This window comes from Mirounga leonina, unplaced genomic scaffold (genome assembly GCF_011800145.1).
Source record: "Mirounga leonina isolate KUSES-001 unplaced genomic scaffold, KU_Mleo_1.0 Mir_82, whole genome shotgun sequence".
NCBI lineage: Eukaryota > Metazoa > Chordata > Mammalia > Carnivora > Phocidae > Mirounga > Mirounga leonina.
This window is the reverse complement of record NW_023270825.1, coordinates 12,762,816-12,788,191: the sequence shown is the minus strand read 5'-3', so window position 1 is coordinate 12,788,191 and position 25,376 is coordinate 12,762,816. Positions and strand designations below refer to the sequence as shown.

The following is a 25,376-nucleotide window of genomic DNA, read 5'->3' as shown; positions in this document are numbered from 1 at the left end:
GACCAGGTGGGGTTTTCTTTCACCTGCAGTGAAAAGGGCCCTAACCCACAGAGCTTGGCAGAACTTCAAAATGGGTCTTCAGCTTGGCTCGGGACCTCGAAAGTCTCCATACACTGCTTCCCCCCGCCCCCCTGCACCTACCCAGGACAGTGGCTCTGGTCCCACCAGCAGAAACCTTGCAGGATGGACCTGGATTTGCACTGCCACCTCCATCCTCCCTAAACACAACACATTCATGTACTGCGTCTGCCGAGCGGCTGGCTGGGGCTGAGCAGAGCAGATGACACAGACGCTCGGCCACTGGTCCGCCCCCTCCCTACTCTGGGGTCCCCAGCAACCGTCACATCTCTCTCCCACCAAGCACACAGCGGCCTCACGTCCCCTCAGCTGCGCCTCCACCACCCCTGGCAGCTTCTGCCTCTGTGTGAGCCGGCTGGAGAGCTAAGCGCTGGTCTCCATGTCTGTTCCTGCAGCCGGCCTGCAGCCAGCCCACCACACCCAGGCTCCCCTGGACGCAGCTCTCCAAGGATGGAGCCCGCAGCTGTGACAGCCCGAGAACCCCCCAATAAAGGTTTCCACTTTCCTGGGGGAAACTGGGGCTGCTCCTGGGAGCCAATATTCCAGGATGGAAAAAGAAGCTTTGAAGCAGGAAAGTAAAGCATCCTTGTAGGAAATGTATCCCTCAAGTCACCATGTCGGGGGTCTGGCCTCACCTTGACATACAGTGCTGGTAGAATCAGCCCCTAAGGGAAAGAGCAGATACGGCTTCATTCTCTTTTCTATTTCAAAGAGGGAACCCCTGATTAAAGATAGTTGCTTCCTCTGGGGTCTACATGCCTGGCAGCCTTTGGGGAGGATGACAGTCCTCAAGTCATAACCACCCACTATCTGAGGAATTTCCAACTCAACTTGTTCCAAGCCTTTTTCCATGGCACCCAGACGCCCAGGACCGGGCAGAGTGTGGTGAACACACACATGAGCGACACCTGATAAGAGCCCCTCATCGATGGACTGCTTCCCTTGTGCTGATGTATCTGAAGTTTGCTCTGGTGGGAGGCCCCCAGAAGACAGCGAGCAATCGCCAGGTGCATCTTCCAAAAACATTTGTCGGTGAATGTGGTAAGTCTCCTGGTCTAACAACTGCCTATGCTAAGCTGAAGTCGGTGGATGTGTGAAGACACTCAGTTTCAAACTGGGGAGAGCAAGGCTGGGATCCAAAGCTTTTGGAGATGGGTTCTCTATTTAAAGACTAGTGCTTATCAGCTTCGGGGAAAAGGCAGCACTTCTGAAAAGCCTCGCTTGCGAGCTCCTTTGCCCCTTCACCCTGCCCACTGCAGAAGCCAGGGGTCTTCATTCCTTCCCTGACACCGTGTCCTGAGACGGGATGCTCAGAACGCACACAGTGGGCAGTCCAAAGAGAGCCCCAGGACCAGCTTTATATGAGGCAGGCAAAAGAGGCTATCACATTTTCCAGGGGGAGATCATTATGTAATTCGAATGCTATCCTTCATCACACCGGCACTTCTGGGAAGAGCAAGAGGTCCATGAGCTCTGCAGACTCTAGAGAAGGGGAGGTCTTTAGGGAGTGGCCCCCGGCCTCTGGCCAGGAAGCGGAGTCCAACCAAGAGATGGTTTCTCCTCCGCAGCTCTCTCTCTCCTGCGTATTTAGCATGTTCCTTATGAAGACAGCTATCTGAGAACCGTGTGAATGGTTCTCCCCTCTTAAAGGACCACTACTTGAATCAACCAATCCATTCCAATGTGAATGGCCTTTTGTGAAAAAACCACTAATGTGGGCCCAATTCCAAAGACCTCTAACCTTCTGGATCAGCCTTGGGCAAGACTGGTGAAGTGCAGAGCGAGTGTGTCTTGGGCCCCATCCTCAAGCAAAACTCTCCATCTGCCCCTGGCCACTGGGTGCTGCCCATCCTCCAACACCGTCAACACCTCTTCCCTGCCAAGTGGCACTCCAGACCTCAGATCTTTGCTTGACCTGCCTCTAAAGATTTCCCTCTAAACGTACTGTTCCTGGGTCCCACTCCTGGGACCAGACCCTCTGCCAGACAAGGCAGATGTGCTAAGGCAACTCTGCCCTCTTCCCCATAACTGGATGTTACCTGGGGCTCCCTAAGAGGTCTAGCCATTTGGGCTCACGCCCAAGAACAAAAATAGCGAAACTCTGTTGATCCGCCAGGCACTATGCTAAGAGCTTTACCTGTACTCCCTCATGCCCTACAATAACCCTATAATGTAGATACTATAATTACCGCTGTTTTATAGATAAAAAAACCTGAGCCCCAGGGAGACGAAAGTAACTTGCCCAAGATCTTACAGCTAGTAAGTGGCAAAGCTAGAGATCAAACCTGGGCAGCCTGGCTCTAAAACCCCAGGCTCTTAACCAGCGCATCGAGGAGCAATTTCAAACCTGGGAGCAAGGGAGGAAAGAGAAAACGGGAGGCTCCACAGAGCTCCCCATCACCGTGCTGCCTTCTCCACCTGGGAACGGAGGTCATGCAGTTTGACAGGATGAGGTCATCCTGGCCCTGCCTCCGGCTTACTGGGTGTCATCAGGCAAGTCCCTTAGCCTCTCTGGCAGTCTCCCCCAGTGGAAAAAGAAAATGTTTGTATGAGGGATGATTGGGAGGGCCCCGCTGGCCCTCTGCCATCAGTCCTCCTCTGCTTGGTACTGTGCAATCTAGAAAGGAAGCTTAATACCACGCCATTGTTTCCAGGTTCATAATCTCCCTCCTCTTGGGCACCAGGGCCTCAGGGCCTCCCCGTCCCCTTTCATTCACCTGGCTGCGGGCTACTTCCTTCTCCCTGCCCCTCCTACAGGTGCTAGCTGGGAGAGAGACCAAGCTCTGCTGGACATGTCAAAGCAGAGGCTTACGTGAGCCCCCAGACCTCTTTTTCCCAGGTCCCTGGTGGCTAAGGTGCTACAGCAACCTCTCCCCAGCAGGCTGTCAGCAGAACCGACCCGTGCTCACCCTAGACGGCTCCCTCTTTGCCCCCTTCCACGAGCTGCATCACGCAGGCACGCCAGCTTCAATCACACAGGTGAGGACAACACCCTAGTGGATGGGGAGGAACAGGAACCTCCGAGAACACAGCTGCCCCACCAGCCGTGACAGGCGGACTGTTCCAGGACTCCCTCATCCTGGAGCCCGGGCATTTTCACTCCCTGCGAGACAACAGAGTACATACCAAGGCTGTTTACAGAGGCCGTATCTGGGAAGGCAAGCCACTTCCAGCTCCCACTGGCCGATGTGCAGAAAGTCACCCCGTGTCCAGCAGATCTAAGTCCCAAAATAGACAGTGGCCATGTGTCCACTATTCCCCAGCCTTTCCATTTGTGAAAAGAACATCTGTGGCCACTTGGTGTCCTGGAGATTTCATTTGCTACCTCAATCTGTATCCCAGAGCAAAGATGTCTACTTGCTTGATTAAACCAGTACTACCAGAAGCTAGAGTTTCTCCATTTCCTCGATTCCCACTCTCTGTCTGCTTAGGTTTATGAGATGGAAGGAAGGAGTTGGGGGGATAGTGGGGGGAGTTGAGATCTACGTCGGAAGTCCCTGATCATGGAAATGAACGGAAATGTACAACCTTTCAGAAAGAGATCCATGTCAGGCTCTGTTATGGTGTGACGTCAGCATGCTCTCGGAGGTATTGCCCATAATCGGCAGGGAAGGACTCTGAATCATTGAAATATGCCCAATATGTCATCAACAAAGAAAACGCATCTCACCATGCTAGGCTAGGAGCGAAGGCACCCAGATCACCTGAATGACATGATGGGCATCTCAGTAAAAATGCAAGCAAGGGAATTTGTACAAATTTCACTCAATAACTGAGCACCAATGACGTGCCAAATCCTGTGCCGAGTTCTGAGGATGGCAAACAAACAGAACAAACAGCTCCTCCTTTAGAGGAACTCACAGACCCGCAGGGGCGTCTGATACCAGGACAACTGATTCTAGTATGACTTTCATGTCACCTACTAATCTACTGAGCAAAGAGAGCAGTGAATATGGTTGACTCTGAACAGGTGAGTCCCAGAGGCCGTCAGAGAAGACAGGACGTATGAGCTGGAGGAACAGAATTTACAGGAAGAAATCTGGGCAAGAAGCAGGAATTATAGTGGAGGAACAATGAAGGTGAGGCTGCCAAGAGGGGTCTATGTGCAAATCAAGGGTATCCTCTAGTGATCTGAGTGTTTTCTACATGAGGAAACCTTACCTGGCCCAAGTGTGCTCTGATCCACATGCCAACAGGGCAGAATGGTTAAGAACGTGGGCTCCAGACTGAGGCCCCTTCTGCCTCTCACTAGGAGAGCATGGGCTCTGGCTCGAGTCCTGGTTCGTCCACTTCCTGGCTTCGGGACCCTGGGCAGCTTATCTAACCCCCTTGTGCCTCAGTTTTCTCATCTGTAAAATGGAAAGAATAATAGAGTCTACCTCATAGGGTGGTGGTAAAAACTGGCTGAGATACCCAAATAAAGGGCACACAGTGGGCATTCCAATCACCTTGTCCAGTCTCATCTCCTTTGTCTGTAAATTACAGGTTTGGAGGATTTAAGAGACAGTAGAGCCCTAACTGGTATCTGAATGATGTTGGCTGCAGATTCCCAATAAGCCAAGGCTAATAATACCTGGCCAGGGGACGAGCTCGCAGCCACGGCTGGAAGAGCAGATGTGGGAAGTTCAGGTGACCCGTAAAAGGCCAACTCCAAGCCTACAGCAGCACGCGGTGGTCAGGGGAGGGGTGTGCGCTGGGCGCTCAGCTCCAGCCAGGGCTTGCCCGGGGGGCCTGAGGGGACAGCCCTTCCCTTCTTCCCGAAGAAGCCAGAAAGCCAAATTTTTAACTGGATGGTCTCAATTTGGAAACGTCAGCAACTACTTCAAAAGCGCTGGAAACGCTGAGCTGAGGACACCAACCCTGCTTCAGGCCCCTGCAGGCTCGTGGTTCGCAATGGAGAGAAGAGAACCCCATACGCTAGCATCCGTCGAATATTTGTCCACAGTCTCTCCTGAAAACTTCTCAAGGACCTTGAAGAAGAAAGAAGAACCAAAGAGTGCTGCTACCCAGAGTGAGGACCAAGAGCCTCTTGAAGTCCTCGGAGAACTGGCCTGTCTTTGGGCATCTCCACAAATTAAAGGGACAATTTTTCAGTTACTGGAAGTCACTTCTTATAGGGCCCCAACAAACACTCAGCTTTTACGCTACTATTTAGATCATGTTCCCTATGTGCTGGGCATTTGATACAGATGATCTCGTGTAATCCTCATGACAACCCAAGGAGAGCTGGACAGATGAAGAAAGCGAGGCGTGCAGAGCCAGCACATGATGGTGGTGGGAGCCGGACCAGCGGACGGCTAAGCACTGGTGCTCAGAAACCCCCTCCGCACTGCCTCTCACCTGGCCACCTGGGCTGCAGGCCACTTCCTCTGGCACAAGCGACACTTCCCTCTCCTGCACGCGTGTGACGCTCCGTGTGCACAGAGGAGCCAGCCGGGGCCAGGTCTCCCAGGAGCCTCCCACCACAGCGGGGGGCGCACTGCTAACCACGTATGACGCAGGCCCAGACCCAGGGACCACGTCTCCCGTCCTCCTCGCCCTCTCCCGTCCTCCTTCAGCCACGACGCTGAGCAGGCGGTGTCCCCTGCAGATGGCTGCCACCACCAGTCTGTCTCAGAGCCGATACGAGGACCTGAGCTCTTGCTGCGAACAGGCCCCAGAGCCATCCCCCCTCTGCAACTAGCAGAACACCCCTGGAGACAATCCACCGGGCCCCGGGTGACCGGCAACCGCCCGATGAAGTGTTGCTGTCCTTGCAGGAGATCGCTTCTGGCCCCAAATCACACACAAACTCCCCCAAGCCCAAGGCATGTGAGGTGACGGAGCAGGCACCACGAAGAAGGAGGCAGCTGCGTGTCACACACCCTAGCACGCCCCGTGGCGCCCCCAGCCTCACAGGACGGTGCCTGCCAAAGTGCCAGAGCGCCCGGCCAAGAGTGACAGCATCCTTCCCCGGCCCGCAGGGAGGTCTAGAAGATTAATTAGATGAACCCGGCAGTACTTGAGTTTCCCCAGGGAACAGGTTGAATATGTCACCCCTGACACAAAGCTCTTAAGTGTGCCTCAGGCTGGGTCTTTGCTCACCGTTGCGCAGGACAGCCGAGTCCGACGGCCGACAGCACACGAGTGACCAGGGCCCCGGCCTCCGTGCTGGCCACAGTCACTCACAATGCATGGTTTGGACAGTAGGTGGCAGGAGGGAGAGGAGCTGCTTCAGATGCCCCCTCCCTTACGATGGCCTTTCCAATTCAAAGTGTCCCTCCTCCTCCAGGAAGCCTTCCTGGCCCTGTGGGCCTGTGTGACCTCTCTTGTCTCTAAAAAGCTGTTAGCCATGCCTGACTTTGACCATCTGCTGCCTTGTTTGGGGCTGATATTTTAAAATATTATTTGATGAGCATTTAGTATGTGCCAGGTACTGTGGTCAGTGCTTTACATACATTATTTGACTGATCCTTAGACTAAATCTATGAAGTGAATGTGGTTATACCCATTTCACAGATGAGGAAGTGGCAGCTTGGAAAGGTCAAACAATGTGTGTGTCCTGCGTCTGTCATTTTCCTCTCTGTGGGACTGCATCCTCTCCCATGGGATTGCAAGCTCCTTCTTGGCAACCGGGCTGACGTTTACACTTCCTTCCAGCCCCCGAGCCCCCACGCACACAGCCAAACACTGGATGACCGGCTGTTACAGTGACTGCCATTTGCAGGGACCAATCAGCCTTAATTAAATTAGCCCAGAGGCGGCATTGTTGAATAAAACCGGTCAGCCATGTGGCCAAGTGGCCATATGATAAGAATCCTGGCATGTGCTATGCATTATCTTAATTACCAAAAAAAAAAAAAAAAATCCCTATTTCATTGCATATTAATTATCAGGACCCTTTACTGAAATGTTTGCCCCTCATTTATTTCAGGGGTAACTGAAGAACTGAGGGTCTGAGGGAACAGGGTGTGGCGGGGCCCACACCATGCGGAGGTGCTGGCCCAGGGTACAGGCTCGGCCTGTGGGCTCCACGCAGCGTGGCCCCGGGGGACGGCCTCCCGGGAGGGAAGGCGCGGGCTCACCTTTGGTGGCGTAGGCTTCCGCAATCATGCGCAGCCTGTAGGGAGGGACGGCTGTCAGCGGCAGGTCATCGAGGCCCACCCGGGCATAGATGTTGAGAGCCTCCTTATAATCTCCTTCCACATAATTCAACTTGGCCATGATCAGATTGGATTCTTGTAGGAACTCTGACTAGAAGGAAAAGGAGAGAGAAAAACATTTTCCTACGATGCTAGGAGTAATGCTCCCTCGGGGACCCAACACCTGCTGCCACAAAGCCTCGGGGCTCTCCACACAAAGATGCGCACACGAATGTTCACAGCAGTACCGTTTGCCATGGCCCTGTGAGTGCCAACAACCTGAATGCCCATCGACTGAGGAATGGATAAGGAAAATGTGGTCTGGCCCCACCATGGAATATTACCCAGCCACGGTGAGGAAGGAAGCAGTGCCCCATGCTTACCACAGGGATGACCCTCAGAAACACCATGGCAGGTGAAAAAGCCAATCACAATAGGCTACATGTTGCATGCTTCCATTTATATGAAATGGCCCGAGTGGTCAAATCTATAGAGGCAGAAAGTAGATTAGTGTGTTTGCCTAGGGCTGGAGGGTGGGGGGATGGCAGGTGACTGCTAATGGGTACGGGTTTATTTTGGGGGCGATGAAAATTTTCTAAATTAGGGGTAATGACTGTACGAGTCTGTAAATATACTAAAAACCACTGAACTGTACATTCTAAATGGGTGAGTTGGCATATGAACTCCACTTCAAGAAAGTGGCTGTAAGGGGCGCCTGGGTGGCTCAGTGATTAAGCATCTGCCTTCGGCTCAGATCATGATCCCAGGGTCCTGGGATCGAGCCCTGCTTCGGGCTCCCTGCTCTGCAGGAAGCCTGCTTCTCCCTCTTCTACTCCCCCTGCTTGTGTTCCCTCTCTCTGTGTGTCTCTCTCTGTCAAATAAATAAATAAAATCTTAAAAAAAAAAAAAGTGGCTGTAAGACAAAACGAAACAGAACACTGAGGCTCCCCACAGGTCCCCGTGCTTGGCTGTGCTGGGCCAAGGATGGAGGGATGCTTTACGAACAAAACATACAAGCACCTGTCTCAGAAAAGGACATCCTGGTGCATCCTGCCCGCTGCACGGGGGTGTGCTACAAGACTATAACCCTAATAACCCAAAGAGAGAGGTTTTCTAAATTGGTGCAAAACCCAGGACTTGCTTTCTTTCCAGGGGCAAACTTTTCCCACTGAGCCATTCTCGCTCGGTGAGGTGACTGAGCCCTGGTCCTCCCCACCCCCCACAGAGGCTGCGAGCTCTAGCCCTCGTCCTCTGATGGGTCCTCATTCCTCTCCAGGCAGGAGAGGTTGGCTTCCCCAGTCCATACCCACTGGCCTCATCCTCTGCCCTTCTCCCTGGCCAGCACTCATCAGCAGGAAAAGAGGAGACAGCCTAGCCTGCTGTATAAGGAAACAGATTTATCACCCTCTCGCAGGCCTGCTCCTTGGAACCCAAGCTATGCAAGGCTAGATTTTCCTGCTTACAGGAGCACGCCAGGAAGCTGCACTGTTCTGTACCCTGTAACCGTGACGGGTGGGCCATGCCAGGTAACCAGCCAGAGCATGGCAAAGCAGCTGTCCGCCAGGATCGCCAGCCTCCGGGCATTTCTTTCTTTCTTTTTTTTCTTTATTTGAGTACAGTTGACACACAATGTTACATACTTTTCAGGTGTACGACATAGTGACTGGACAACCCCCTAAGCTATGCTGTGCTCACCGTAAGTGTAGCCACCATCGGTCACCATACCGTGCTGTTACAATATCATCGACCATATTCCCTATGCTGTGCCTTTTATTCCTGTGACTCATTCAGTCCATAACTGTATCTCCTGCTCCCCTTCACCTACTGTGTCCACCCCCAGCCCCCCTCCCTTCTGGCAACCATCACTTTGTTCTCTGTATTTATGGATCTGTTTCTGCTTTTTGTTTGTCTGTTTATTCTTTGTTGTGTTTTTTTTTAGATTCCACATATAAGTGAAATCATAAAGTATTTCTTTTTTTTTAATTGTTCATATTATTTAATTATACTGAGGTATTTCTTTTTTTTTTTTTTAAGATTTTATTTATTTATTTATTGGAGAGCGAGCGAGAGAGAAACAGCATGAGAGAGGAGAGGGTCAGAGGGAGAAGCAGGCTCCCCGCTGAGCCGGGAGCCCGATGTGGGACTCGATCCCAGGACCCCGGGATCATGACCTGAGCCGAAGGCAGTCGCTTAACCAACTGAGCCACCCAGGCGCCCCTAAAGTATTTCTTGAAAGGAAGCAGGGGTTGGGGCGCCTGGGTGGCTCAGATGGTTGAGCGTCTGCCTTCGGCTCAGGTCATGATCCCGGGGTCCTGGGATCGAGCCCCACATCGGGCTCCCGGCTCAGCAGGGAGCCTGTTTCTCCCTCTCCTTCTGCCTCTCTCCCTGTTCATGCTCTCTCTCTCTCTCTGTATCTCTGTGTCTCAAATGAATAAATAAAATCTTTAAAAAAAAAAATTTAAAAAAAAAGGAAGGAAGCAGGGGCAATGGGCAGCATTGGAGAGATGGTAAAATGGGCAAAGGGAAGGAAGGGAACAAAAGGGGTTTTTTTAAATTAAATTAAATTTTATTATTATTTTTTAAGTAGGTTCCACACCCAACGTGGGGCTTGAACTCATGACCCTGAGATTAAGAGTGGCATGCTCTACTGACTAAGCCAGCCAGGCACCCTGAAAGGAACAAAAAAAGGGGGGTTTTGAGTGGCCAGAGAGAGAGAGAGAGAGAAAGAAAATTAGAATGCAAGAAATTAGAATTATCTTTGCAAACAGAGAAATCAAAGCAGACTTAAGAGAAGAGGAAAAGAGCTATGAAAAAAAGACCTACCACAGGGTTCTCCACCCAGAGAAAAAGCTTCCTGGCAGACAAGGCTGTCTTCCTTCCTCCCTTAGGCCTTCCAGCCCTGGGACCACTGGTTTAAAAGCAAACGGAAGGGGGAGGGGAGCAGAGGTTGGTGTTTACCAGGCCCAGAGCTTCAATCTGGGGATGGACGGTGGTGGAGGCTGCACGACAGTGCAGACGTACTTAATGCCACAGAACTGTACACTTTAAGATGGTTATGATGGCAAAGTTTGTGTTAGATAATATTTTACCAAAAGAAAAAGATGTTTAATTCAACTTGAAAAAAAAATTTTAAGTTTTTTTTTTTTTTAAAGAAAAGTAAACTACAAGGCCAGATGTAAAAGATGCAGGAGCCTGAACAAAATTCCAAGTGCAAAGGCACAGTGTGGACGCAATGGGAGAGCCTTGCCGGAGCGAGTCTAGTCGGCAACCCCACACGGAGGCCTCCCGCTGCAGGGTGGGGGAGACTGGCCCCAGCACAGAGCTGTGCTGCCCTGCCCAGGAGAAACACAGTTTTCTTGACTTGACTCAGAAGCAGGTCTCCTGATTCCCAGGCCAGGCTCCTTCTGCCTCACCACATTGCTACCTTGCTCTGGCCCTGCCTGTTTCAGTCCATGCGTATTTTGTGGGCACCTTGTCTGCACTGGGCTTGAGCAAGCACCCCACCAGGAGACGCACTGATTTAAGGTCAAGAAGAGAACAAGTTTCACAGTAGCCAGCTACTGGGGCAACACACCCATGCAAAAGCTGGGCAACTTTGGAACATGCTTTATAGGGTAGAGGAAGCTTAAAAATGGCCGCAGGAGAAAAATAACATCGCAGTAAATGACATGTCTCTGGTGCTCGTTGTGAAAGAGCTTCCACATCTGAGCCTCAAGACAACCCCCAGCTAACTATGCTTACGGATGAGAAATGTGAATCTCAGAGAGGGTACGTAATTTCGCCGAATCACACAGCTTATAAAGCTAAAACTGGAACACAAACTCAGGAATTCTAACTTGAAATTCCATGTTCTTAATACTGCACTGGGTGGAGAGCAAAAAAACCATCAGCACCTGGTAAACCAGAAGGTTAATTTTTCGCAGTGAAGTTAGGGATCTGGAAGGAGGAAACAAACTAGCCAGATGTCAGGCCTGGAGCATGATCCTCAACCTTTCTCCCCTAGCACACAGCCACACCCTCTGGCCTCTTGAAGGGATGCTTGAGTCTGATGGCCGTCCCTGGGAAGCATGGCCCACGTGTCCACTGTCCCTCTACCCTTTCTCACTGATGAGGACCGACGAGTATCATGAACTGACTCTGAAGAGAAGTGTGGCATGGCCCTTTAAAAGAAACAGGGAAAGAGAGAGTATGTGTTTTTAAAGGCCCAAATGCAGCACCAAGTGCTTAGTAAACTGAGCTTCCTATATTCAAGTGATGCTCGGGGCGCCTGGGTGGCTCAGTCAGTCAAGCATCTGACTCTTAATTTTGGCTCAGGTCATGATCTTGGGTCATGGGATCGAGCCCTGCATCAGGCTCTGTGCTCAGCATGGAGTCTGCTTGTCCCTCTCCCTCTCCTTCTGCTCCTCCCTCCACTCCCACTCACTCTCTCTATCTCTAAAATAAATAAATAAAATCTTTAAAAAAATAAAATAAAACAATTAACTGATGCTCTCAAGCCAGCCTGAGGGGACTGGAGCTGTGTCCAGTGGAGACAGACATACACAGAGGCCATTTAGAATGGAGGCTTTCTGCCCGCATTTCCAGAAGCCTGCAGCCACATAACTGACAAAAACTAACACTCACTTATACAAATGTTGCCCAAGCCCCCAACTGCTCCAGGGCCAAGGAGGTGACCATGACAAGGAGTAAGGACATCTCTGAATGAAAGCTCACAGGCTTGGAATATCTAAGAGCTGGGAGGTTCCAAGCTCACCCCTCCAACAGCCCACCCTATTCAAACTGACAGAAACTAAACCCCAGAGAGGGAGATGGCCTCCTTGGGGGTCACACAACAATTTGGGAATAGGCACAAGTTTCCAAAACAGATACAAAAAGTAAAGCTAAGGAAAACATGGCTTCTTGGGGAGGAGGGGTGGGATGTACACAAACATGAGAATAAAGTCCAGAGAAGTAGCCCTGGAGGGTTCTGAGACGGGAAGTGAAGAAAAAGGAAAGAGAAATCATCAAGGTTAAAGGCAAAGAGCTACAAATGAAAAACAGCAAAAAAACCCAACCCAAATAAAAAATGTGCAAAGCACCTGAATAGATATTTCTCCGAAGAAGACATACAAATGGCCAATAAGTACATGAAAAGATGCTCAACATTCCTGATCATCAGGGAAACGCAAATCAAAACCACAATAAGATATCACCTCAAAACTATTAGGATGGCTACTATCCAAAACCAAAACAATACCAAAAAACAGAAAATAAAAAATGCTGACAAGGATGTGGTGAAATTGGAACTCAGTGTTGGTGAGAATGTAAAATGTAAAATGGTGCAGCTGCTATGGAAAATAGTATGGAGATTCTTTAAAAAATTAACCATAGAATTACCATATGATTCAGCAATCCCACTTTTTGGTATATGCCCAAAAGAACTGAAAGCAAGATCTGGAAGAGATAATGTAAACCCACATTCATAGCAGCTATTCGGGGCACCTGTGTGGCTCAGTCGGTTAGGCATCCAGCTCTTAATTTCAGCTCAGGTCATGATCTCAGAGTTATGAGTTCGAGCTCCACATCAGGCTCTGCACTGGGCATGGAGCCTGCTTAAGATTCTCCCTCTCCCTCTGCCCTTCCTCTCTCTCTCCCCTTCTCTCTCTCCCCACCCTCTTAAAAAAAAAAAAAGTCTGTATTATAGCAGCATTATTCAAAGTACCAAAAGGCAGAAGCAATCTCAGTGCCCACTCACAGATGGATAAACAAAACGCTGTATAAACCTACAATGGAGTATTATTCAGCCTTAAAAAGGAAGGGAATTCTGACACATGCTACAACATGGATGAACCTTGAGGACATTATGTTAATGAAATAAACCAGTCATAAAAGGACAAATACTCTACAATTCCGCTTATATGAGGGACCTGGAGCAGTCAGAATCATAGAGACAGAAAGTAGACTGGGAGTTGCCAGGGGCGGAGGGGGGGATAGAGAGTCATGCGGAGACGGAGGCTCATGCATAGACAGTTTCAGTCTGGGATGATAAAAAAGTTCTGGAGATGAGATAACGGTGAGGGGTGCACAACAGCACAACGGCAGCTGAAGACGCTGACGGGCCTGGGGCTGGGTGCAGGCAGCTACCTGGAGGAGCGTGACCTCCGAAGAGCAGGAAGAACCAGACTTCAGGGTGGGGAAGAACTCAGAGCCCCGTAAGTGAGCTAATGGGTGTGGGGGGCGGCGGGGACAGGGGGAGCAAAACCTAAAGGAAAGGAGATTCAAAGGAAGCAAGAAAAGAATATGTGATGAGAGGGAAAGCTGAGTCTAGAGACGGGAAGACAGGGCAGGGAAGGAGCAGAGCAGAAGGGTAGCGCTTAAGGTCTCCTGGGCCATGAGGGTTAGGGCCATGGCTCAGGCAGAGGGACAGTTCCATCCTGGCTGCCTCCCCCACCAAAGTACCAGGCTTGTGCTCGCCAGGAGGAGCCCCACACGGTTCTGGGCCACGGCAGCCTGGGGACGTTCAGGAGCTGCATATTTCAGGCAGGAATTGTGCGGTAAATGGCACTCCTGATTAACTCCTCTCTTTCCTAGAGTGGGCCAAGGCGTCAGGTTGAGCTCTGGTCCATATACAACAGCTCTCTTCCAAGCACCTGGAGAAGATTTTTCAGAATAACGTGTCACTGAAGACTCACCAGAGAGACCCTAGTGAGCTGGAAGCCCCCATAAGGTGGTCAGCCGGACAGGGGGCCGACACGCCAATCCCACGGTGAGCAGGCCTGCTTCTGAGATGCCGCGCTGTGGCAGTGTGCTCATGCGCTCTGACCACTGCCCGGTCCATTGCAGGCCATCCTTCCCCATGGCTCACTGCCCTGAGGAGGCAGAACAAGCATCACCCCACTGCCCCCCTCAGCTCGGAGACCCACAGTACCTTTAGGTTCCCGCGGTCCAGGGCGGCGGTCAGATGCTTGCGGACCTCGGTCAGCTGGGGCCTGGGGCCTCGGGGACTGGCCCCCTGCCGCAGGGGGTGTTCCTTCAGAGACTGCTCCAGCTTCGACTCCCCGAGGAGGAGCTCTGCCATGTCATCTACAAAGAACAAAATGAGAAGCTAAATGGGAGCCAGGAATGGTCTGTGTGCTGGGAAGCTCCGCCCGGGGACCTCAGGACCACCACACCCTTGCTCCATACCCCAGCAAGGCCCTTCTGGAACTTCATAGCCTTAGAGGGAGTCCAAGTGGGCACCAGCTTACAGTGAATTCTGTTCATTAATAAGAATGTTCCAGAATGTGGGCGCCTAGGTGGCTCAGTTGGTTAAGCGACTGCCTTCGGCTCAGGTCGTGATCCTGGAGTCCCAGGATTGAGTCCCGCATCGGGCTCCCCGCTCAGCGGGGAGTCTGCTTTTCCCTCTGACCCTCCCCCCTCTCATGTGCTCTCTCTCTCTCAAATAAATAAATAAAATCTTTAAAAAAAAGAATGTTCCAGAATGTGTACACAGACAGGAGGTAGCTCAATCCTTTGTCACACATTTATTGAATCTAGAAAGACTAGATACGTATTAACATGGAAAGAGCACAAGCTCAGTAGGAAAACACAGCTGTCTGTCTTATGCTATTTTTCGGCATGATCTGTACAAAATAATACTATGCATTTTCCAAAACTGATGCAGTGAAATCTCCTAGCTCTTTTGTGTTCTGTGGTCTTACACATGGATGTGAGCTGGAGCAACGTCTCTACAGATTCTTAAAATGAGTTTGTGTCAAAATGACCTGAATGCACGCAGTCTGTTTCTGCCTAAAAGTCGAAGCTATACAGACACTGACAACTAGGAATGTCTAGATGAAGGTTTTATTCCTAAGACTACACTACTTAGAGTTACAATTCCGTTACTGTCCATGTTGGCTTGTTAATTAGAATGAAGAGTTCACTCCAGAAGTAGCTCTTGGGAATCCGCACATCTAGATGTTCTGAATAAACCCAGAACAATTCATACACCAGCGTGAGCACACCTATTTATTCTGTGACGGGACAGGACCGAACTGTATTAAAATATAAGCGCAGTGTAAAAGGTCTGGAAGGATGTACCTCAAATCCACGATTGCAGCTATCACTGGGGTGCAGAGCGGGGAGGACCTCAACTGGAGTTAGGGGCCAAAATGGACTCTAGTTTTATCTTTAGCATTCCGGTCCCAGAAAGAACAGATTGGCCTATTATTTAGGTAATCTAAAATTAAGTCAAGAAACAGTCACGGAGCACCCACTGAGATTCTGAGTGGTAGGTCCACTAAGGCAGTGAGCTATAAGGAGTGCCTTCCCAGTCCTCTGGTCAGTGACCCAGATCTGCCACATCTAAAGTTCTCAGCAGTGCCTCTGTCTGTGTACTGGGAAGCCCGAAGTAGTCTCTTAGAGATGAGACCTGGGGTCCTGGGATGGGCCAAGCCACAGTAAACCAGGGCTGAGTTAAGTTACTGAACTCAAGAATTCTCTAAGTTGCCCAAGAAGGAAAAGCAAATTGCCTACAAGCTGAGGGAACATCAGGCAGGACCACAGCAGCGTCCTACAGCAGAAGACAAGGACACAACGTCTGCAGGGGACACAGGGACACAGAGCTTAACCCAAGAGGCCTGGAGCCGGCTGTAACACCGGTCAGGTGCAAGGGCAGCAAGCGGCCTCCTCCCAGAAGCATGAGACCTTCCTGAGATTGAAATGCAGCTAATAAAGAAATCCAGGGCTCAGGGATGAAGGATGTGTGGGCAGAGGCCTGACAGTGAGGATCAGAGCACTGACATAGAGAATACTGAATGCCTACAAGAATTAGTTAGGGAACAGAACGGGACTGCTATAAACCAACCCAATGCAAAAATGACAATGTATCAAAATTGGGAAGTGCTTCAGAGTACCATCTTTCAAAACAAGGTAATACACGCTCAAAGAAAATAACATGACACCAATCTTTTTAAAACTGTACTGCACTCTTTCGGGAAACAATGCCACATGGTGAACCATTTATCTAGAGCTCAACAATTCCCTGAGATTCACTTTCCTTTCCTTCTTCCCGTCAGTACTTATTAATACTTTATTTTTAAAACAGCTGCTGCCCGGGGCGCCTGGGTGGCTCAGTCGTTAAGCATCTGCCTTCAGCTCAGGTCATGATCCCAGGGTCCTGGGATCGAGCCCCACATCCGGCTCCTCGCTCAGCGGGAAGCCTGCTTCTCCCTCTCCCACTCCCCCTGCTTGTGTTCCCTCTCCTGCTGTCTCTCTCTCTCTCCGTCAAATAAATAAAATCGTTAAAAATAAAATAAAATAATAAAATAAAATAGCTGCTGCCCAACAGATATGGATGCAAGCCACATGTTATTTTAAAAGTTGCAGTAGCTATGTTAAAAAAGGAAAAAGAAACAAGTGAAGTTAATTTTGATAATATCTTTTATTTAACTCAATATATCCAAAATATTGTTAGTTGAACAAGCAATCCACATTTTTTAATTATCAACATGTTTTATATTCCTGTTCGTACTAAGTTTTCCAAATCTAAGGGCACCTGGCTGGCTCCATCAGTAAAGCATGTGACTTGATCTTGGGGTCATGAGTTTGAGCCCCAGGTTGGGCGTAGAGATGACTTAAAAAAAAAAAAAAGTTTTCCAAATCTAGGGTGTACTTTACACTTATGACACATCTCAATTCGAACCAGCCACATTTCAAGTGGTCAGCAGCTACCCATGGCTAATGGCTGTGGTATCAGATGGGAGTGTGATCACCATTTATAAAAGTATGCCTGTTTATCTTTATTCTGTCTGTTTCCCTAAAAAGATGTCTAGAATGAGTATCACTTAAGAATAAGTAATAAAAATTTCCAAATGATAGGATTTGGGATAATTTTTTCACTCTCATCTTTGCAGTTTGAATTATTTTTATTGAGCAGAATCATTTTATATTGCTTTTAGGAAAAACTGTGACTCTTCTTTAAAAACTGGAAGTATATATCTTGGGACATTAATGGTGGTTATTTGAGTGGTGAGACTATTAGTATACACTGACTTTCTTTTTTGTAGATTTTAAATTTCCAAAAAATAAAATAACATGAGATTCAGAGTCATAGATATAAATCCCAGTTTGTCACACTGTCTGTGGCCCTAGGATTTAGCCTCGGTGTTTTGGGGGGCAATTCTAAGAAAGCCCCTCTGTATATCTGAGCTGAAGATTCCTATCTCCGCATATCCCTCATTTCCACCCCCACTCTGATCACCTCCCTGCTTCGGGCTCCTTTGACCTTGCAGCTGGAAATGGCTGCCCCGAGCGGACTCCCCAGGCCAACAAGCAGAAAGGACAGCAGATCGGGCCCTCTGCTGTCTGCCACCTCTTTCTAGCTGTGGGACCGGGGGCACATCGCTTACCCTCTGGAAGCACCAGCCTGCATTTATGAAAGGGGAATAATACCACGACCATAGCAAGACTGTGGATGAGAGCTAATGAGTTCTCAGGGAGGGAAACACTGTGGCCTGGCCTGCCACACCTCTCAACTAGACCTGACAGGCTGAGCAGGATGTGGACTGGCTAAGAGTACAGGGAAAGGCAAACCAGGCTGAGGGAACAGCAGAACATAAGAAAAGTGTGAAGGTGAAAGCACATTGGACCAAGTGGCCAGAGAAGAGGGTGTGGGTGAGTGAGGGGACAAGAATGGAGACTTAAGTGGGGAGCAGAACATGGGACTAACGGTTCCCTTCTCCCCGCTCAGCCCCATCCCCATGGAAAACAGGACCTGGAAGTTTCCACAGGCAGTTCTCCACACGCAGGCCCCGTGAACCTCCTCCTCCATGCCTTTGGGACGACTTGGAATACTAGGAACACCATCCACCATTACTTGATAAGGACCTATTAATCTTTCAAGCACTGTTCACATCTTTCCCCACACATGCCCTATCCCAAGCCAGCCCCAGCTGCCCCAGGAACCTCAAGCACCCCAACCTAGGTGTTTACATATCTGTCTGCCCCTTCCAGACTGTAATGAGAGGCCTGAAGGAAGAACCTGTGTGTTACTTAGTTTTTAGTCTCAGAGCCGAGCACAATGTCTGGCACAGAGTCTGTGCTCAATAAATGGTGAATTAATTGAATGATGGGCCAAGGCACTTGGACTATACCCTCCTGTGTTAGGCCTGGTCCTGGTGGCACAATCGGTCAGTTGTCCCCAAATAGTCATTCTCCCCTTCTTCCTTTAGTATTAGAGTCCCTGAGTTTTATCAGTGCACATAGCTGCCAACGTAAAGACTACTTCCCAGGCTCTCTGGGAGCTGGAGGCTGCCACGTGACTAAGTTATGGCCAATGGGATGTGAGCAGAAGCACTGTATGCAGCTTCTCTGCTGGGCCCTTCCAGGGAATGAGCTTACCCTCCAGTTTCTCTTCACCCTACCCCATTAGCTGGAGTGAGTCTTGGCTGGTGGAAAATGGTGCATCCATTCCGGTCCTCAAGATGGAAGCCATCTACTTTGGAGAACAACATTAGGAGCCTTGGTCTCCAACACCCAGCAGCTGTCACTGAGCCCTGGACTATTTATGATCAATTATTACATGAGAGAGAAACATTGACTTCTACCTTGCTCTTGCTTTAGTCACTGTTACTCTGATCTTAGTTACAGTGGCCAAACTGTTATCCTAGCTAGATCCCCCCACCACCAAACAGGCTTTAAGTTGAGAACTGCTATCTGAGAACACCTTACCAATCAATACTCATTCCCAGAGTCTCTCATGTCTAGAAGGAATCCCACAGAACCCAATTGAGGGTTTTGATAGAACACCCTGACATCACCTCTCCTGTTTCACTGGCTTTATAGCCTAGGCTTGCGAAAATATTTAAACAAAGGACTACATATAAGGAGAAGTATAAAACTACCACCTTAGTGCTTTGTAGGATTTACAGCCTTTTAGTTTCTTTTTTTTTTTTTTAAGATTTTTTTAATTTTTATTTACTTGAGACAGAGAGAATGAGAGAGAGAGAGCACATGAGAGGGGGGAGGGTCAGAGGGAGAAGCAGACTCCCTGCCGAGCAGGGAGCCCGATGCGGGACTCGATCCAGGGACTCCAGGATCATGACCTGAGCCGAAGGCAGTCGCTTAACCAACTGAGCCACCCAGGCGCCCCAGCCTTTTAGTTTCTTGATCTCCTGATACTGGGGGTCACACCAGTGCCTTGCTGCTAAGATGTGCAGAGAGCCCAGCTCTATCAGAACAACTGGGTGGGCCCTTGGAAAGGTTCGGCTGAGAGGAAGAGGCTTTGCACAGAATGAGGAGACACAGTCCCTCCCCTCATGGAAGTTCTAGTCCCTCTCAGCACCACTCCACACACTGCAGCTCTACTGGAGATGTGTATAGTCCTGGGTGGCGGAGGACGAGACGAAGCCTTCACCAAGAATATTACAGGTACATGTTTACAAAATGGAAAATGTGCGGAAAGGTCTTTCAAGCAGCAGAGACAGAATATGCAAAGGCACGACACAGCCTAGCTGTCTGGGGAACTCCAAGTACTTTGTTAGAGCTGGACCATGAAGGGCAGAGAGAGGAAGACGGCCAGAGCTGCGAGTTGCCTGCCAGGTAGGCAAGGATCAGCTCCTCAGGTCTGGAAGGAGCTGTGCGCTCTGAGCAAAGAGCTTACATTCCAATTTGAAATTGGCACAGTGGTTGCAAAATCGTTTGTGCAACTGTAAACATTTTCAGCCTCCAATGAATCTGCCAAGCAAACCCCATTTTCTTTGCTCTCCTTTGAAAAAGGTGACTTCCCTACCACCCACTCTCCCAACCAGGAGGGCAAAGATCTGACAAATATCCATGAACTCAGGCCAGAGAAATCATACAGAGATGGCAAGACTCCGTCCTCATGAGGCAGGAGCTCAGCAGTCTGACCAACACTCCACGGCACCGGGTGCTCCTGTCAAGGAGCTGCGGGTTCCCGATTCAGAGCCTGCGAGTGGTGAAAGAAACAGAGGTCACCAAGCCAGCTGTTACTGCCCATAGTATGTCCGCTTACACGCTAGGACAGTGAGGTACAAGGAAAACAAAGGCCCCTCGGGCATACAAGAAAATTAATTCCAGCTGGATTAAAGAATTAAGTATGAAATAGAAGAGGATAAAAAGATAAAAATAGAACTTTCACTTCCAGCCAAGATGGAACAAATTTACCCTCCTGTATAAAATAACCACAAACACAGGATAGACTATATGGAAAAACAATTCTCATGACTCTGGACATGGGACCACAGAGAAAAGTGATCCCTGAGAAGTGCGTAGCAAACAAGGTGAGCTCTGGGATTTGCCTTGAGAGTTTCCGGCTACCCCACAGGAACAGGGAGCCCTTACATCAGGATTCTGCCACATGAAAGACTTAAATCTGAGTATCTCTCTCCCCCACTCATTTGCCTACTCACACTCGCCAGGCACAGGGTAGGGCGCAGCCAGGCAAGCCACACTGCAGGTGGAGAAGCAGGACTGCACGGTGGGGCCAGGCATGTACTTTCCAGAATGCAAAAGCCCAGCATTACAACGTGGAGGACAGAGCTCTGGCCTCAGGCAGCCCCAGGCTTAATACCAGCTCTGCTGCTTACTAGCTGTGTGGCCCTGGGCAAGTTACTTAACCTCTCTGAACCTTAGTTTCCTCACCTGGCTACTGTGAGGCTAAGACATCATGTATGTAATGCACAGGGTACAAAGCAGGTGCTGAGTAGACGTGCATTACTGTTCCTGTTACTGCCATTCGTTTTGGACTTGCTATTTCCCAGAATGGTTATGTTGGATCTAATGAGGTCAGAAAGCTCTGTGAGACACAAGCCCTGTGCTCAAGGGGCCTGCAATCCAGTGGGAAGATAAGAACATTGTGCAACATTTATTACTAGACAAGCCATGCTGGGCGCTTACTAAATGCCGCGCAGTGGGCTAAGCCATTTACACGATCCCATTAGTCCTCCCAACCTCGCTAGGGCCTGTTAGCATCTCCATCTCACAAATGGAGAGCCGGGCACAAGAGGTGAAGCAACATGCCAAAGGTCGCACAGCCAGTCGGTCCCAGAGCAGGGATTTTGAACCCAGGCCGTCTCCCTGCCCTGTGGCCCCAGCATGTGGACATCAGCCTCCAGAAAAGGGGCCCAGCTTCCCTCCCAACCAGCTGTGTGAGCAGGCCGTTCCTAAGTCCCTTTCCTGCTCCACCTGCTAGGACTCTCAGGGGACAGGAGTGAGGAGGGACTCAGGGGAGCCCAGGGCTCGTTCCACGTTTCCTTCAGGCATTTTTCAGGGTGTAAGTGAGGCTGCAGAAACCAGCTCCCCAGGAACTTACGTGGAGCCAAAGCCTGAAGCCGAACAGAGACCACTCCTGGGGACCATCACTGAGAAGAATAAGGGGAATTAGCCCCCCAGGGGAGGGGCACTCTGGTGCCATTCTTCATCTCCAAACAGTCCCCTGAGCCCCAAGCTGGCCCAGCTCCACGCCCAGCAGCCTCAGCCTCCCTGATCCCCCCACCGAGGGTGGGGGGGCTGTGGCCTTTGCCCCCTGAGGTGACTGCCCCTTCCTCCCAGACTTCTCCCTCGAGGGATAAACAGCTGACACCCAGAGATTGATCAGATGGGGAAGAAAAAGCTTAGGGTTTCTACTCTATTCCAGGGAGTACTTGATATCAAGACCAAAAAAAAAAAAAAAATCTCAACAACTGGGATTTGTCAATCGAGAAGCATTTAGGTCTATTCAAACCATTCCTGTCGTGGCTGTGATCCAAGAGGAAAAACAAATCCCCGTTCAGGCAGGAGCTGGTTCTTCAGCTCTCCTCTGTCACCCAGCAGAGACAGCCAGCTTCTCCGTCTCTTGGTCTCAGCACGACCTCAGTGAATTTCGTCCCCTCACTGACCCGGCTTCTTGTAAGTCACAGGTGTCTCTCTCAGCCCTCGCAATACCTGTCATCCCCCTCCCCACCAAAAAGTGACAGAAACACAGACACTGTTGGACTGTGTTGTTAGAAGCATCATGGAATGAGGGTCTGCAGAGGGCAACTGAGCAACATCTATAAAATGACTTATGTACCTACATCTCCTGACCCAGAAAGCCCAGTTTTAGTAACTTCTCCCCTACATACATGCGCTCTCGGGCACCAGGAGGTACATACAGGAATGCTGGCTACGTACAGCCCTCGTGGTAAGAGCACAGGACAGAACACAGCACAGGACAGAACACAGCCGTACGGTCCTCACCTGGGACGTGTTAAATGAATTATGCTACACCCCATGTGATGGGACATGATGTGTCCATTCCATGAAGGAAACGGATCTCCATACAGCCCCGTGGTAGGCTGACTGCACACACCACCCCAGGGCTTCACACCTCCCTGAATCCACATGCTCTGTGGCCGCTCACGCTGACCCTGGGCTGGGCCACGTGATTTGCTCTGATTGACAGGACAGTAGTGCATCCGACACACACAGAAGCTGGGAAGCGGACTTACGCATCGGCTTCCCGCTTGCTTCTCTGTGACCACCTTGAGCCCGTGGCCGGGCTGGCCTGGATCTAAGAAAGGCCACGGGGAACAGAGCGGAGTCGTCTCAGCCAGGCCCCGCCACGTGAGCGAGCCAGCCAAGGGCAGCCATGTCACGGAGCCGACCCGCAGCTGGCTATAGACGTAGGAGCGAGCCCGGGCAAGCCCAGAATGGTGACAAATAATAAAAGGTGGCTGTTTTAAGACACTGAGTTTGGGATGGTCTGTTCCACCGCAGTAGGTAACAACGTCAGAGAGAGAGACAAATAGGGTGTGCCGTCTGTTACTATTGTGTGTAAAAAAAACAAAACCAACAACACACTTTCTAATAAATCGACATATATGCTGAATATTTCTGAAAGGACCCCCCCAGGAAAGGCCTAAGAGTGGCTACGTCTGTGGAAAGGGGCAGGAGGGCACAAAGATGATGTAGGAAGGAAGTTACTTTTCTCTCTTGTATTATTTGATTTTTAGTACCATGTACCTTCATTACCTGCACAAAACATTAAGTAATTAATTTAAAAGGAAAAGAAGATGGCCTGTATTGGAGTGTGCTCTGACTCCGGAATGCCTAGTCTGGTCACCCACAAGGGGTTCACACGACCTGGCCCATCATCTCAGAGCCAGGTGGAGGAGGTCTGCATCTGCGGTTATGACTGAGAGCTTGTCACCCGCTCTCCCTGGGCCACCAGCCTCCCGTATGCACACTCTCCAGGCCCCCCGCATCCTTCCGAGGCCGTGGCAATCTGTCTCACCTGAGGGTGCCTGGACACGTTGTATCTCCCTCCCTTCTTCTGCCAAAATCCAGGCATCGTGTGAGATGCATTTCAGGGTCACCTTGGAGAAGCCTTCCTGCTCCCTCGGCCTGAGATCCCCATGCTCCTCACATTCACACACCAGCCAGCATTTACTTAGCACCTGCCAGCATCTGGCATGGACAGCAGTGAAGGAGACAGAGGGGTCTCTGCCCTTGTGCTGCTTACATTCCAGAAGGGGAGACAAACCAGAAAAAGGCCAGCTAGTGGTAAGAGATCAGCAGAGAGTTAAAACGGGGACGTGACAGGGAGTGACCAGGTGGCTATTTGAGACTGGGCAGTCGGATCAGGGCCAGAGTCTCCAAGGAGTCTGAGTTTGAGACTTGCATGACGAGACAGAGTCTGCCAGGCAAAGATCCGCGGGAAGAGCACCCTGCAGCCCGTGGAAGGGCCCTGGGGTGGGAACATGGCTGGCACGTTCGAGGAACAGCAAGAGGGCCGTGTGGCTGGAACGGTGGGGACGGATCAGGGTAGTCAGAGAGGCAGGTAAGGGCAGCCATGAGCACGCTCATAGACTGTGGTCAGCAGTGTGGCTTTCCTCTGGAGGGAGTGGAGAGTGTGCAAGCAGGGGTGAAGGGATCTGGTTTAGGTTCACTGTGTGGAGAACGAAATTGGGGCTGGAGCAGTCGAGGCGATGGAAGGGATGGTCAGAAGGTCATTGCGGGAGTCTGGCGGGGGGGTGACAGACGCTGGGACAAGGGGGCAGAGGTGAGAAAGAGTGCGGAAAGGGAGAGACAAGCGGAGGGAGGACACAATTTGGAGGTAAGATATACACAATTTGGAGGTAAGATATGGGTTGGACTGGAGGTGTGGCAGACCGAATAATACCCCCCACACCCCAGAGATGACTGTGTCCTAGTTGCTGGAACCTGTGAATATGTCACCTTACATGGCAAAAGGGACTTTGGGGGTGTGATTAAGTTGCGGACCTTAAGACGGGATTATCCTAGATTATGTGGGTGGGCACGCCGGGTCATGGGAGGGGGAAGTAGGCGGGTCAGAGTCAGAGGAGACGCGGTGGCAGAAGCGCAGAGGAAGCTAAACTGCAGGCTCTAGAGATGGAGGAGGGGCCGAGAGCCAAGGAACGTGGGCAGCCGTGGAGACCGGGAAAGACAAGGGCATGGATTCTTCTCCAGAGCCTCCAGAAGGAAGACAGCCCTGCGGACACCTGAGTTTAGCTGAATGAGACCTATGTCCACCTTCTGACCTCCAGAACTGCCAGAGAACACATCTGCATTATTTTAAGCCAGTAGATGTGTGATCATTAGTGACAGCAGTGATGGGAATGGAGAGGGATTAAAAGAAATTCTTTACTTTTAGCTTTGAGACTGCACACTGGACTAGAAAATGGTACCATCTTGCCATTTACTGAGGTGAGCAGAAATAAAACCAAGAGTTCTGTTCTAACTTAAATAACATTTGAAACCCAAGTAGAGAAATCAAGTCAGTGGATGGAGGTTGGCGTCAAAGCTGGAGGAGAGTGAATGGAAGGACCCAGTTAAAGAAACCAGGACCGGGGCACCTGGGTGGCTCAGTCATTAAGCGTCTGCCTTCGGCTCAGGTCATGATCCCAGGTCCTGGGATTGAGCCCCGCATCGGGCTCCCTGCTCCATGGGAAGCCTGCTTCTCCCTCTCCCCCTGCTTGTGTTCCCTCTCTCGCGGTCTCTCTGTCAAATAAATAAAAATTAAAAAAAAAAAGAAAAGAAAAAGAAACCAGGACCGTGTTTGTTACAGAAACAGATTTGAAGTTTCCAGAAAGAAGGAGTAGGGGCACCTGGTGGCTCAGTCATTAAGCATCTGCCTTCGGCTCAGGTGATGATCCTACTACGGTCCTGGGATCGAGCCCCGCATCGGGCTCCCTGCTCGGCGGGAAGCCTGCTTCTCCC

At 50.4% G+C, this 25,376-nt stretch overlaps 1 protein-coding gene across 6 annotated transcripts in view; it reads right to left on the bottom strand.

The window, feature by feature from the left end:
- The window catches only part of TTC7B (tetratricopeptide repeat domain 7B), a 249,851-nt gene that overhangs the window by 211,733 nt on the left and 12,742 nt on the right, over positions 1 to 25,376 (bottom strand). For 4 of the 6 annotated variants that reach the window (XM_034993223.1, XM_034993224.1, XM_034993225.1 and 1 more), the window contains exons 2-3: positions 14,107 to 14,261; positions 7,143 to 7,311 (exon numbers count right to left, since the gene is read on the bottom strand). In XM_034993223.1, coding sequence (XP_034849114.1) covers positions 7,143 to 7,311; positions 14,107 to 14,261 — 324 coding nt within the window. Of the gene's footprint in view, positions 1 to 7,142; positions 7,312 to 14,106; positions 14,262 to 25,376 lie in introns of those variants that run through there. The other 2 variants (XM_034993227.1, XM_034993228.1) reach the window with 2 other exon arrangements.